We start from the raw sequence: 15,676 nt of genomic DNA on the forward strand, positions 1-15,676 counted from the left end.
TTACTGTATCAGACCTGACCGCATCACAGGGAAAAGCCATGCAACAAACACCATGGATCATGGAAACAAACACATATGAACTGTGCCGTCTCACACAGTCATTGGGTATCAGAGTTTGGCAGGTCTGCCCTGCCTTCAGAAAGCATGTGCTCTTATGAATAATTCAGCAGCAGGCTCTCCTCATAGGATAAGTAAACTCTCCACTATGAATAATAATGAGAAACTGACGCGTCATCACTCCACTAGCGGACACACGCTACACCACTGATGATGATCCGCCCCAATAATGATTTTAAAGCCAGAAGATGAAATGAGCTGACAAAAGCTGAAATTATCCAGTTTTCTCCACAATTAAAGCTGACAGGTGCTGACGCTGTCTTAACACACACACCTCCTCTGTTCATGACTGCTATAGTTGTACTGCAGGCTCTGCGATGTCTAAAAGGACGTCTTTTTCAATGTGTTTGGTGTGAATGTGCCTTCACGCACGTGCATTTTGAGGTCACGACTCAAACATCATCAATGAACAGCTCTTACTTCTTGTTTTCTGGATCTCTCTGGTTGATCTTCTCCAGCACGTTGATCTCCAGTCGGGCTGCTTCTTTATATTTCTCCACATTCTTAATGATCTTTAGAGCGATGCGAGAGCCTCCCCTGTCACACACACACACAACATGAGCACATACACACATATTTGCCCGCATAAACACACACAAACACACAAAGACATGCATGCATAAACACACACACAAACATGAGCACACATACACACATAAACAAACACACAAGCAAAAACACAAACACCAGCACATGCATGCAAACACACATGCATCACATGTGCCAATAAACACATGCATGCACACAGACATAGACAAACACATGCATGCACACCATACACACACCCACAAATGCACATGCACACAGACAAATGCATAGAACCACACAAACACACAATGAACCATCTAGACAATCACCCGACAAAAAGGTAAGTGTGTGTGTCTGTGTGTGTGTGTGTCGCCCCATTCACAGGGGGCTTCAGCGTCAACGCTTCCCATTTGCTTTGAATGGGTGACTTCAGGCGCTGGCGAACTGCATTGTGGATCCGTCAGCGCCGCTTCAGCGGTGTAGCTCACTGCAGAAGTTGGGACTAGCTCAACTTTTCAAGCGCTGACGGAACCAATCAAATCGCTGAATGCAAATACACCAGCTAGACAGTGGCCTCTGTTTCATATAGAGATCATTATAACTGACTGAATTTCATTGGCTGACGCTGCTATGACGATCGCTTCAGCCCCAACTTCAGACACGCCTTCAGTCAAGCGTTGACGCTGAAGCCCCATGTGAATGGGGCGTATGTGTGTGAGACTCACCTCTGATGATCCACACACTCCACCACTTTCCCGAAGGTTCCCTCTCCGAGCGTCTGTGTGATCTCGTCTGCACAGAAAACACAAGCGTCACACAAACACACACAGTAGAACAGCGAATGCCTATTAGTGTGTGTGGTGATGAGAAACACACATCTGTCCTGCAGCACATCACCGGCCCGATAGATCAGATGACCCTCCTCATCGTCTTTAACCGCCCACGCTTTCTGCAGAACACACACACACACACACACACAGAAACATCATCTACAGCTGAACACACACACACACAGATCACGCTTTACAAGCACTCACAGCACAGTGAGGTGCATTTACACACAACACACACAGCGCTCCGCATAAATGAGCACACACACCATTGAACATTGATATCTGAATCCATGTCTCAGTGAATATAGGCAATAATTAGTGTTGAATGTAAACAGGAGAGCTTTACTGAACAGTTCTGTCTATTAAAATAAGAGTTTGATCATCTTCAGGAGTAGAAAGATCAGACAAAATGACAAACTACTACATTCAGCTAAACTATATACAGATTTGAATGTTTCTCTCGATTGCTCCTGTTTATTAAAGTTATATTTTGATCTATAATATTATTTGTGTGTGTAATGTTTGCACTGTGATCTTCCATTGTTTTTCCGTTAGATGAGTTGATCAGTTTTGTCTGGTACAGACTAATCTACTGTCTATCTGTCTATCTCCTGTTTATCAGACTGCACAGATTACACTAGATTAGCATTATTATTATTTCACAGATGAAGCACACAGACATGAGGAGGTGGTTTCTGTGACCCCAGACAGACAGACAGACAGACACAGCAGACACTCCAGAATGAGGTCACACACGCACATACTTACATTCATACGCAGGCACACACACACACGCGCACACAATATAAACATTCTAATAATGTGAAGCTAAAACCACTGTGAAACAATATAATAAATCAAAACGTGTGTCAGAGAACTACTGACGTATGTTTCATATCGAGATCATTATAACTGCTGATCAAAACCAGGACAAGAGCTAAACACTCTGAGCAACAGCATGCAGACTGTTTTACTGCGAGCACATCACTAAAACTGTTCTCTTTTATCATATTTGCTCAATCAGTGTTGGAGAAAATGTTTACACTTAAAATAAACTACTAAACACACACACACACACACACAGTGCATGAAGGATACTCACACACAGGCAGAGGCAGTCCAACACGCTCTTAAACACAGAGAACAACTCTGTCTTACCCATAACCACTGACAAACACACACATTCACACCACAGAGAGAGAGAGAGAGAGAGGGGAGAAAATCTGGAAGAACGGGAGACTGTGTGTGTGTGTGTGTGTGTGTGTGTGTGTGTCTGTAAGAGAGAGATGAGACTCAGGCTAATTTTAAACGCTCCTGAAGGCCCCTGGGGAAATCCTGAGACCCCAATCGAAGAGTCTGAAGTGCCAAGACCAAGAGATCTCATTACACACACACACATCCCTGAACCCCAACACACAGACTAACACACACAACACTGAACCCCCAAACACAAACACGCACAAGCATGCACGTACGCACACACACCTGAACCCCAGCACACAAACGACCCTGAAACTCAACACACAAACAAACATAAAAACAGATTCAAACACACACAAAACTGAACATCCACACACACATAACACTGGACCCCAACAAACACACACACAGAGACACACACACACACACAACCCTGATCTTCAACCCACAAACATACAAACAAAGTACACACAAACAAAACTGAACCATAATACACAAAAGAAAACACATATAAACACACACACAACCCTGAAGCCCCCCCCCCACACACACACACAGAATAATGCATCCCTACACTCAAACAAACACATATACATGCAAAAACACACACAAAACAGAACCCAAACATGCAAATGCAAACATACACACATAAATAAACGCGCACACACACAAAACTGAATCCCAACACACAAACATTTATAAACGCATGTAAACACACGCACACACACACACACAGCAGAAAGCACAGACAGTAATAATCCCTCATTTTAGAGTGTGTATTCAGCCATTAATCACTATAATGTAACACAGACATTCTGAACTCTGGATGAACATGAAGTCCTGCTGATAATAACTGCTGGCCTACACTGACTGTAAGGTCTGCTCACGGACATAACCTGAGATTAAACAAACCACCAGCTCAATACAGACAGAAACTATTACATCTACATGCTCATCAAACTAAAAAACTATTTAATATAATAATTATTTACAGGCTTATTTAAATAAGATGATTAGTGCAACTATAGTGGTTTATCTTAATTGTTTTAATGTCAAATTCTATATTTATTTTCCACATTTGACCTTTAAAAGCAGCAAAACTGAGCATCTTTAATTAGACTGGATGAACACAGAATGAGTTAAAGTGATAATTCATCTAAAAACCATACACTGCACATGTTCCCAGCTCTTTCACAGCACAAAGGGATTGTGTATATTGTGTATTAATATAAATATTTAGACGTTGTGACATACAGTCTTCTGTGCGTCTAAGGCTGCACGTACACTGCATGGTTCAAGTGACTCAATTCAGATTTTTTTCTGCCATGTGGCACAGACCCGATTCGCTCATGTGCATGTAAGCAGCATTTTTTTTTTTTAATCACATGGATTTTTCCCCCTTAAATCAGGCCTTGTTTATAAGTGGAAATTTATCCAATATGAATCAAGTCTGTGTCCTCGTGTCTGCAGTGTAGGCAGGTAGATCAGATTTTGACTTGTCAATGCGAGTCGCGAGTCATTAAAAACCATAGCGAATGACGTCAACACTGACGCTTTATTTCAGAACAGACTTCAGCCCAAGGACTAAAAAATGCTTTAATATTGTCATATAGCACAAGTATTTAAGCATGTTAACGAGACAGACAGAGCAATATGTAACCAATATAAACTAATATAAAACTGTGGCATACGACACATGCCTACTGGTTTAAAAAGGTCTAGATTAAAAGAAGACAGCCAAACGAGAACTATTCTGTCATAATCTACAATAAAACAGCTTGTCAAAGAGATTTTTTTTAAATGAAACCCTGCAAAGAGATTAAATACAGGAATGGAGAAAGGGCGCTCTTTTATTATCGGCTGTCAGTCAGCGCCCGCTCTTTTTTTCCTGGTCATTGCACCTCTGCCATGTGCTGTGTGAATGCAGACAATCAGATATGAGTCACTTTTAAAAGATGATGTAAGCAGGTCAGCAAAAAACATCAAATACAGTCACAAAATCAGAATTGACCATCAAGATCTGCAGTGTAGATGCAGCCTATGTGTGGTGATTGATGCATGGAGGTTTACATGATATATCTGAACATTCGAGTGTATAAAATGGTACAGTTCACCAAAACTGACTTTTCAAACTCTGAAAGCCGACTGGATTCATTCAGCCTGCTGTAAATATGCAGTCAAACATGATCAGAACAGAAGCATCAGTGTGTTAAGAGGAATAGTTCACACAAAAATGAAGATTTACTCACCATTTACTCTCCATACCCTTCTGACTTCACTTTATCTGGCTCATGTGATGCTGAAAGTCCAGAAAAGGAACCCAAAACACTGTAAAAACATTCCACGTGTCTTCAGCTGTAATCATATGAAGCTCACTTTGGCGCACCAAAAACACAACACACAACTCTGTCCACCACTGTCTTTGGCGTCAGGAAAGAGTGTTTACTCAGGGCAGTACAACACTTGTGTTACGTTGCTGACTCCAATACTAATAATAATAACCTTTATTTTATATAGCACCTTTAAAAGTAGTATGCCAAAGCACTTTACGTGCATATAAAAGTAAAACACCGTGTCCCAACAACACGAGATGACACCAAGATCCCAGCAGCATGCAATCTGGCTGTGAATGTGTCTCCTACTTTAGTGCTCACTGATGGACATTTACTCGCGGAGAGCTGTTTCAGCACATTGACACACATTCTAACAAGCACAGAGTCACTTCAGAGAGTTATTTAAGCAAGCTGGAAAGGCTAAATATTATTGCAAAAGCAAAAAAAGCACAATTTTCATAAATGTGTTGAAGTGTAGAGGTTGTACAGGATGACTCAATGATATATAGAGTATTGGAGCATCCCTAATACATGCATAAAAACTAGAGAGAAAAAAAGCAAGGCCAAGACCATATAAACAGAAACATTTGGCATCATATTTCCCATAATGGCTACCCTACAAAGGTTTTAAGTGATTTAAAAGCACATTCTGCATTTGTAATATCAGAGGGCAGAGAATATTTCATGTTATGTGCCAATGAGGAGAATGGCCGATCCCACACAGATATTAACCTGCGTTGACTGAACAGACAAAAGACCAGCATCAGACAAGCATCATAAAACATATTGAGGTGTGTAAAAAAATTAAAAGGTCATAAAAATATTGCAGTGGCAGGCCAATCAAGTCTTTTAAGTATACTATTTGAAAAATCCACTCTAAAACTGCTAGCAAGCCAGGGCAATTCTTCAAAAACAGGGCTCACATGCTCCTGTTCAGAATCCTACACTGTAAAATAAATCCTGGTAGCCTGAAATTTTTAAGCTGAATCAAATTAACCTTATAAGTTTATAGAACTTATAATTCAATTCAGCTTTATTTGTATAGCACTTTTACAATGTAGATTGTGTCAAAGCAGCTTCACATAGAACATTATCATAAATTGTAACCATGTCAGTTCAGTTTTCAGTGTTTAAGTTCAGTTCAGCTCAGTTCAGTGTGGTTAATAATCACTACTGAGAGTCCAAACACTGAAGAGCAAATCCATCTATGCACAGCTCTACAGATCCCAAACCATGCAAGCCAGTGGCGACAGCGGAGGAACAAACTTCACCAATTGGCGAAAGTAAAGGATTAAAAAACCAGGAGAGAAGCAGGCTCAGTTGGGCACAACCATTTCTCCTGTGGTCAATAATGTGTTAAACTGACTGCAAACAGCTTGTGTAACTTATAAAATTTACTCAGAACATGACTAACTTAGTTAAATAAGTTAAAATTACCTAAAAAGGACTAACTTGTCGTATTTACAGTGCAGCCACTGAGGGTCGCTTCTGAAGCTGCAGCCTACAAAGCACTAAAAACAAAGGGGTTTAACTTCTGCAGTGTCTCTGAGATGATGTGTTGTGGACATGCAAACATGAGGATTGAATGGGAGTGTCTGTAAACATACATACAGCCCCACAGTAAACACCATTGTTATTGCAATAATAGTACATGTATTATTATTTACAGTAATAGTATATGTGCAGTATTCACATCGCAGTGACATGCATTCACTTTATGTACTAAGCATATGTTTGCTGCATGCACAGTTTCTTTATTCAAATCTGACCAATCAGACGAAGCCTTTAATATCTTCATCTCCGCCTCTTCAGTAGTTGAACCAAGGGCTGGTAGTAAACATGAATGCTGGGAGACGAGAGCGGAGATTCACAACAGCCAGTAAAATCAGAATATCCGCAGAGGTTTTCAGTCATTAGAGTGTTTTAAAGTCTAAATCTTTATACCTTGACATAGTTTTTTAAAGATCTAATTAGATCAGAAAAACATCTATAATCTGTTTATGTTGTAATGATTATTACATAAATGATTGTTTTTAGCAGTGTTTTAAAGTTAGCAATATCATAAGAAATATTATTATTATAACACTCAACAGCAATATCTCAGGCTTTCCCAGTATCCTGCCGCTAAAGTAAACATAGACCCTGACAACATGATGCGTTTCTTAAAGTATTCTTGGAGCTTCATATGATTACAGCTGAACCTCTGAAGACACATGGAGTGTTTGGACTTGTTTTTGGTTCCCTTGCTGTCTATAGCCCAGAACAAATCAGGTCAGCACATGACACTTGTGAGAGCGATTCCAAGCTGAATGTTCATTATTGCGTGAACTAACCCTTTACTGTGTGTCAGTGTGTTTGTGGATGGTTGTGGTACTTACTGATGATATGGACCGGCTCTGGCTGTATGAGCGTGTTCTGGATCGAGTTCTGGTCCTGGTTCTGCGGCGTCTCCGTCTGCGTCCGCTGTCTCTCTCTGTACGGTGATCTCGAGAGCGTGTGTGTCTGAAATATCCGTCTGTGAAGGTGTAGTCTCGGTCAAACTCCTCCCGCTCGTCCCGACAGTAGCGTCTGCTGCTCCTCCTGCGCTCGCCGGATGGCTGCTGGTAGCTGGATCTGTCAGACAGACAGACAGACAGACAGACACACAGACAGACAGACAGACACACAGACAGACACACAGACAGACACACAGACAGACACACAGACACACACACACACACACACACACACACACACACACACACACACACACACACACACACACACACACACACACACACACACACACACACACACACACAATTAACAGATTTCAGTCATGTGACCTGTGCTGAAACCTGGTGAGCAAATTAAAAATAAGCCATAAAGGCAGCTACACTGAGATCTCCATATAATCACAGCACAATCTGCTCATATCAACAGAATAAAACAGAGATCTGATCATAAGCTGTACAGTGTGGGCACTTGCTCTCCATATTCTGCTGTTCTTCAGTCATTTAAACCCCACATGTTCCTGTCAGAGCTGTAAATCAGCCATGTTTACCTTTATCTTGTGGATATTCCTCAGAGATGGATGATGGTGTTATAGTGTATTAGTGTCTGCTTTCATATTTAGTGTTGGCTTCTTTTGCTCAGATTAATATTTACTGGTAGGGAAAATCTATTGGTTGACCTCTGCTGTTTATACTTTGACTTTGCAATTTAATTTATACTTTAAATGCACTTAATCTGCAGATTAGAACAGAACAGTATAAACACTATACAGATGTATGAATTTCACCTCACACCATATAGAGAGTGGACAGAAAATAAATAAAATCATGTACATAAGTTTAATATAAGAACAAAGCAGAGACCTGTTCTGAGGAAGGAAACTTAAACTGAGATCCCACTAAAAGACAAAGAGTTTCCTGACTTAAATGCTGAATGCCCATGACCCAAAGCAGCCAGAACCTTATGACTCTGCGACTAATAAATTCACAGTGCAATATAGCCTGACCATAACAACAGGCAACAGTGAAACAACAAGATAACACATGGTACAAAATAAACACATGTTAATTAATGGGAATTAAAATGACCAACAAAAATTCCATGACTTGGAGAAAATAAATATGAATTTCCCTGACTTTCAATGTCTGGAAGAGACCTTTAAAACTCAATGATACTGCAGAGATTGCATGACCGTGGCAGCATGCTGATTTGTGTTGTGATCTGCTGTTATATAAAGAAAATAAGATGAAATAACCTGCACCCCAGTGTATCTGTCAGGAGTGAGCCGTACCTCCTGGAGCTGCTGTCTCTGTGGCGTCTCTCCCGATGGCGTCTCCTGCTCCGGGATGATATAGAACGGCTGCGACTGCGTGTTCGGCTGCGTCGTCTGCGACGGTGCCGCTCATACCGCATGTGACGGCTCCTGCTCCGGCTGCGGGTCCGCTCCGATGACGGGTACCGCCGAGAGTGAGGCATCTGAACACAACACACACAGACACTCTTGATGTTCTTGCTCTATATATTACAATTATAGATGTAACAGTTTGAAACATGTAAATCACGATTATAGTGACCAGCTATTTATTATTGTTATTATTATTGTTATTAATAAAAATTAATAATGATGCTTTTTATTTGCAATGCGCTTTTCTTAAACCCAAAGCACTACAAAAGAAGATATCAAACCCATATTAAATAATAATAATAATAAAAAGTAAATATAAAAAAAATAGGCCAGTCACAATAATCAATATATGGACTTATCACACATGTGGCCATGACCTCAATCATTTTTGGTGATGCAATATATATCACACACCTATGCATAAACACCAATTCTAGCAACATTTCAGCTGATTGCTCAACATCTCTACTGGAGCTGTAAGTGTCAGAATGGTTTATTAACACTGTAGTATTTACTATAAATTACTATTGTATATCTTTATGTGTGTGTCTGACAGCTGATAATAGATCTGGTAGTAGATATCGCAGCCTCTGTTACTCTTTACCTTGCACTTTTTTTGTAAACATTTATTATTATACATTTGGAAAATTTGCATTTTCACATTCTGATTCTAATGCCGCATTATTAAACTGTTAAAATGACTCCAATTAAATGAAATATTCTTATGAATAAAATATGATGCGTTTCTTTGGCATTAAATAATGAGTGGCAAAAAATAGTCTTAAAATGACATTAATATCGTTTATGACTACATATTTTGGTGCAATATAGAGACAGGCCTACAAATAATAATCTATTCTAATATTAATCTACCACTGTAATCGATTGATTAATGAGATTTTTCTTTGAAGATCTTGTGACTGAATGCAACAGAGCTATAAAAAGTGTATAAAAGCCAATCACAGACACAGTTATAACAATTTTAATAATAAATTGTGGTTTTAATTATAATCACAATCTGAAATGCTGGTACCAGGGTTCATACACATTTTTACCACTAAAATTGAATGACTTTTCCAGGACTTTCAACTGACCTAATGTTTCATGTAATGTCTATGTATATGTGGTAAATAATAAGAAAAGCAATGCACCTTCATTACAGCATATCATAAAACATGCGACAATCTGTTTAGTGTAAATTAATCTTTATTTATGTGTAAAATTTATTCAGATAATGCTCGCACAGCACTAATAATGTCAAAGCACGTGTCTGGCCATGGACAGAAGAAGACAACTGACCCAAATATAAGTATACAGATATTTCCATGACGTTTCCAAAATTTTGTGGGTTTTTCAGGTTTTGTTCCAGGCCTGGAAATGCCTTGTTAACATTACATGACTTTTGTCATGGTTTTTCATGACCATATGAACCCTGTAAAGCTAACCATCAGAAAATGAACCGTGGTTTGTTTACCTTGAAACAGGTTATTGTGACAACACTAAAGCTCTAAATTGTAAAAATATAAATAAATAGATATGATTTTGTAGGGCTGTGCATCTGCATAAAAATTAACTCATGATTTACCCATCCAGATAAAAAACCCCGGAAATACACAGAAATGAAATCAACAATGCTTTCTGGTTTAGTCTATCAGAATTGAAGAGCAGAGATTGAATAATCAGATTTAAAGACAAATATACACAACACAAGCTCAAAAACAAGCCCAACGTTACCACATAATCAATTCTTATGCATTATAGATGATATATTATGCAGATATTATGCATTGATAAAGCACTTCTGTTTTCACATTGATCAATACTTCTGATTGTTTTTTTATATTTTAGCAGGTGCTCTATAGGCATGGGCCAGTATAAGATTCTGACGGTGTGATTATTTTGGATAAAAATATCACAGTAGCATGGTATTGTGATTACTTCTATAAAATATAGTCTTTTTCAATGTCTGGGTAAAAAAACAAAAGCCTTTTCCCCATTTAAACACAATATATTTTATTTTGAGAAACATTTAAAGTATTTTGGAGCAGTAAACATGTCAGATTAAATAATTCAAATCAAACACTGATTTCTGCTGTCAACATTAGTTTCAAAAACACAGATTTCTTTACAATTTAAAACAGCATCTTTGGATATCTTTTCTGCTGGAGATACTGTTGTCCCAAAAACAAAAAACAACAACAAAAAAACATTTTTTTACACACCTACAGAACGATATAGCAGACAATTTTGGCAGTTTTAAAACCTTGACTTTTCCAATACTCTGTACACCTTAAAAACGGTTATTAATTATGAATTCATTCCAAATAGAACAATTCCAGTTAACTGGTGAAATTATACTGCAATGTCAACGTTTTCCAATACCGTGCAGCCTAAAGTTCATATAAATAATTAAATACAGTAAATCTGTTGCTACAAACTTTATAATTCCTGCATGCATGAATGCTTAAAATCTACAGCTTGTTTTCTTTTTTCTTTGCATTCCAGCATAGTTTTACATGAAAAAGTAACAAATCTAGAAACATTATAGATCATGCACAGTTTAGTCTTCCAGGTACTTCTCTGACTAGTCTTACAGGTTAGTCTTCTGATGTTTTTCTCACAACCTTTGAAAGACAGCAGAAACAAAAACAGAGCGGTCAAGAGCCTGATCTTGACTTACAGCTAAACTTAATGAAGCATAAATATATAAAACGTTATACTGCATGTGTGCATATGGGACAAAGATGAGGAGTTTTGAGCATCTAATAATTAAAAAAAGAACCCAGCTTTCACTTTTCCACAACACACTAAATGTGTTGCACTGACTGAAGCCAGCACCTAAGCTTTTCACTCATAGCACACGCGCTGCTGCTGCTGCTGATGTGACAATTAAAGTGATTTGATTTGTGTCTTAATTTGACTTTTCCTGAGCAAAACATAACAACTATTGACTATCATACATTTACCCTGTATTTTCAGAATACATAACAGTAGTTTTATGTCTATAAATCATCTGCTACACATTTAAAGAGCCCATATTATACATGAAATAAGGTCATATCTTGGTTGTAAGGGTCTCCAACAACAGTCTAATATGCATGCAAGGTCAAAAAACACTTTCATGGTCTTATAATCTGCATTTATTTTTATCTAATTATCCCAGCGACTCCTGTATGAATCGTCCAGTGATTCATTTGTTCCCAAACCCCTCCTTAGCGCGGAGCTAATCTGCGCTGATTGGACCGATGACAGTCTGTCGCGATTGGTCGACTGCCTTCAGTCAGAGAGGGAAATGGCCAATAGCTAATCAGCAATTTAAAAAGTAATCACAGTTCATACACGCTCGATAGTGTAGGCGTGGACTTTAGCTGCCACACTATGGCGAGTGGATAGTGCCACGGATAACCGAACGAAAGAGACAGTCGTGTACTCGCCATACCACACACACACAAAAACACACACACCTCCGGATGACAACGCTCCCGCTTCAGCCCGCACCCGCCAGGTTTTAGCCTGAGAACCCGCTCCGTTTTCTGCCCGCCGCGCCCGGTCCCGCTAGAGCGGAGAACACAACCAAATATCACCCAGTATACAGTCCAGACAGCCAAGCTGTCTGTACACACACAGCACAAAGTACACAGAGCTCGTTCGTTCGTTCGCTCTCTCTCTCGCTCTTTCTCTCTCTCTCTCTCTCTCTCTCCCCGCGCCAGATTTCTGCGGCGCGGGAATACATTTCCGAATAAATCGCGGGAGCAGAACTCTAGCACGGAGCTCCATAAACAAACAGCACGCGTCGCGTTTTTAACGTGACTTTGCACGCGATAAGATAATATATCCAGTTAACCTGATACAGTACACGCGGTTACAAGTAACAAATCACAACTAAATACATTTGCAAGCTAGAGTAAACGAGGCAACAACTTTAACCGCACGTACTTACACTTGAGAAATGTAGGAAGAAACCCATCCTGACGTCCATCAGTTACTCTTTACTGATCCTTCCTTTAACAAACTCAGATGAAGTATTCTTTGTAGCATGTAGCTTCCAGAAGTTTCCAACTGCTTGGTTATAATGCTGAGGTTTCATCTTTGGGTAGAGACTCAATATATCCATCTGCAGTGTGACTTCAATCGACCGGCATGTTTGTGTGCGTGTGTTTGTGGGTGTGTGTGTGTGTGTGTGTCTGGGTTACTGCGTCAGAGGGCGGGGCCTCAGGTTTGAAATCTCCCGGGTTTGCGCGTGCACGTGAAAAACTTTGTTTCGTTCGTACGTCATGGCGAAACACCTAATGAGTCGGTATCAAGGCGACTCGTTTGAAGCACTATGATTCGACTCTTTTATAGATGAATCAACAGTTTTAAACACTGTATTCTTACAGATTTAAGCCTTAGCTGGATACTTCACTTCACTTAGAGCTGTGTTACACACTACATGGAGGGGAATTTTCAAAAACCCATAATATGGGCTCTTTAAAAGAAAAATATTTTCTGACATGTTAAAAGTATATTCAAGTAGCACCATTATGGCCCGAAAATACTCATTAATTCCCATCTGAAATCATTCTTTGCTACTATCCTTCAAAACACTAGATTTTACACACAACAACATGTTTTTCATATCACATTTAGTAACACTACAATCAGCTATTTCTAAATAAGTGCAGCTAAAAATGGATGTGACATTTGCAGTAAAAACTCAAAACATAAATTGACAGAGAAAGTACAGTTGAAGTCAGAATTATTAGCCCCCCTGAATTATCAGACCGCTTGTTTATTTTTTCCCCAATGTCTGTTTGACGGAGAGATTTTTTTCAACATTTATACACATCATAGTGTTAATAACTCATCTCTAATAACTGATTTATTTTCTCTTTGTCATGATGACAGTAAATAATATTAGACTAGATATTCTTCAAGACACTTCTATACAGCTTAAAGTGGCATTTAAAGGCTTCACTAGGGTAATTAGGGTAACTAAAACAGGTTAGGGTAATTAGGCAAGTTATTGTATAATGATGGTTTGTTCTGGAGACTATCAAGGAAAAATATAGCCTAAAGGGGCTAATAATATTGACCTTAAAATGTTTTTAAAAAAATTAAAAACTGCTTTTATTCTAGCCGAAATAAAACAAATAAGACTTTTTCCAGAAGAAAAAATATTTTTAGACATAATGTGAACATTTCCTCAATCTGTTCAACATCATTTGGAAAATATATTAAAAAAAGGAAAAAAATCAAAGGGGGCTAGTAACTCTGATTTCAACTCTATATGTTAACATTATATTGAAATTCTGTTTATATTTTCCAGAACAACTGACCACAGAGTTAAAAGACCAGAAATGTCAATCTGTAAACATGTTTTGTATTTTAAATAAGGAAAATAAACATGTGTTATGGATGTGACCAAAAACGTCTGCTAGTTTGTACACAATGTACTTTGTAGAAATTCTGTGAATTCAACGGCACAACCCAAAATAAATAACGCTAGTCAAAAGGATAAGTGTCGGCTGACTATAGAACAAACATGATTAATTTAATTTTATTTTATAATTTTGCATTTATGAGGAAAAAGCTTTGTTATGGATGTGACATCTCTCCGTTATGGATGGGACAGATGTGAAATTGCCACTCATTTGAATTTGGTAAACAAATACAAATCTGTTTAAAAACATTGACAATTACATTTGAGCATTTATAAAGTACTGTTAGACCCTGCTCACACACAATAAACGCAACTTAGAAACGGTTTCGCATGAGATTTGCTCATATACATTAAGCAATGCTGAATAACCTGATTTAATATTTAAAACACTAAAGTAGAAACTTTATATGCTTTCTGTGTACATAAAGTGACTTTTGTTCATGTAATTTGTTCCCAAAAGCACAACTGGACATTTTTTTTACTTATTTACATAAACAAACGCGTATTAGTGCATCAGAATGAAAAAAAAACACATTTAAAGGGCAGAAAAACTTATCTCATCAAATGTTTTCGCTCCCTACACCGTTCTCAGTGTCCCGGCGGTGTTGTTTTGCTAATCATAAATCCTGAATAATTTAATAAACACGGTTTGATAGCGATAAACTGATCAGCAGATGTATAAATATAAATTTAAAGCTGTTAGTCTTTGATTAATTCAATCCACAGGACAAACATATCGATCAGTAATGTAACTGAATGAATCTGAGGTAATTTAAAACCAGTGTGTGTGTGTTTGTGAGGGAAGCGGTTAGCCGGTCGTGCTAACACTATTAGCGGCTCTCAAACACACACAAACAAGCAACCCCGGTCATCTCAACCGGACACTTAATCAATAAACCGACGAGATTTACCGCTTGAGCAGCGACGCCGGTGCGTTTGTCCCACAGAAAATCCGTTCTGCCGTTATTTTACCGCTCCGTAAACCGAACTCAACTCTCGCTCACAACTTCCGGTGACGAGCTCCGAGCGCGCTCCCGCCAATCGCATGTTTAACATTTTTAACTCTCGGTGAAACTGTAAACATATTTTTATTAAACATCAAAATACCTAGATTATATATATTTTTATCTGAATATAAACTAATTAATATTTATATATTCAGAACATAGGCTTGCCCAAATTTAAATATTGATCAGAATATCGGTAAACTGAGAATCAGTCAGAATAACTCGATTGCAGGAGTTTCCTTTAAACTGATAATTATAACCCATGATTGCTCATAAATGCTCATGTCAGAGAAAAAAAAAATTTTCTTGCATAAACATTGATTTACAGCAGATTTTTT

The 15,676-nt window shown here is 38.4% G+C and overlaps 1 protein-coding gene across 3 annotated transcripts in view; it reads right to left on the reverse strand.

The window, feature by feature from the left end:
- The window catches only part of clk2b (CDC-like kinase 2b), a 23,490-nt gene extending 8,169 nt beyond the window's left edge, over positions 1-15,321 (reverse strand). Inside the window, 6 exon segments of one of the 3 annotated variants that reach the window (NM_001076751.1) lie at positions 538-654; positions 1,371-1,437; positions 1,522-1,594; positions 7,390-7,624; positions 8,796-8,980; positions 15,243-15,321. In NM_001076751.1, coding sequence (NP_001070219.1) covers positions 538-654; positions 1,371-1,437; positions 1,522-1,594; positions 7,390-7,624; positions 8,796-8,980 — 677 coding nt within the window. In that variant the 5' untranslated portion in view covers positions 15,243-15,321. 3 annotated transcript variants of the gene reach the window in all.
- Positions 15,322-15,676: the final 355 nt, after the last annotated feature.

The sequence above is a fragment of the Danio rerio genome, chromosome 16 (assembly GCF_049306965.1).
Source record: "Danio rerio strain Tuebingen ecotype United States chromosome 16, GRCz12tu, whole genome shotgun sequence".
Lineage (NCBI taxonomy): Eukaryota > Metazoa > Chordata > Actinopteri > Cypriniformes > Danionidae > Danio > Danio rerio.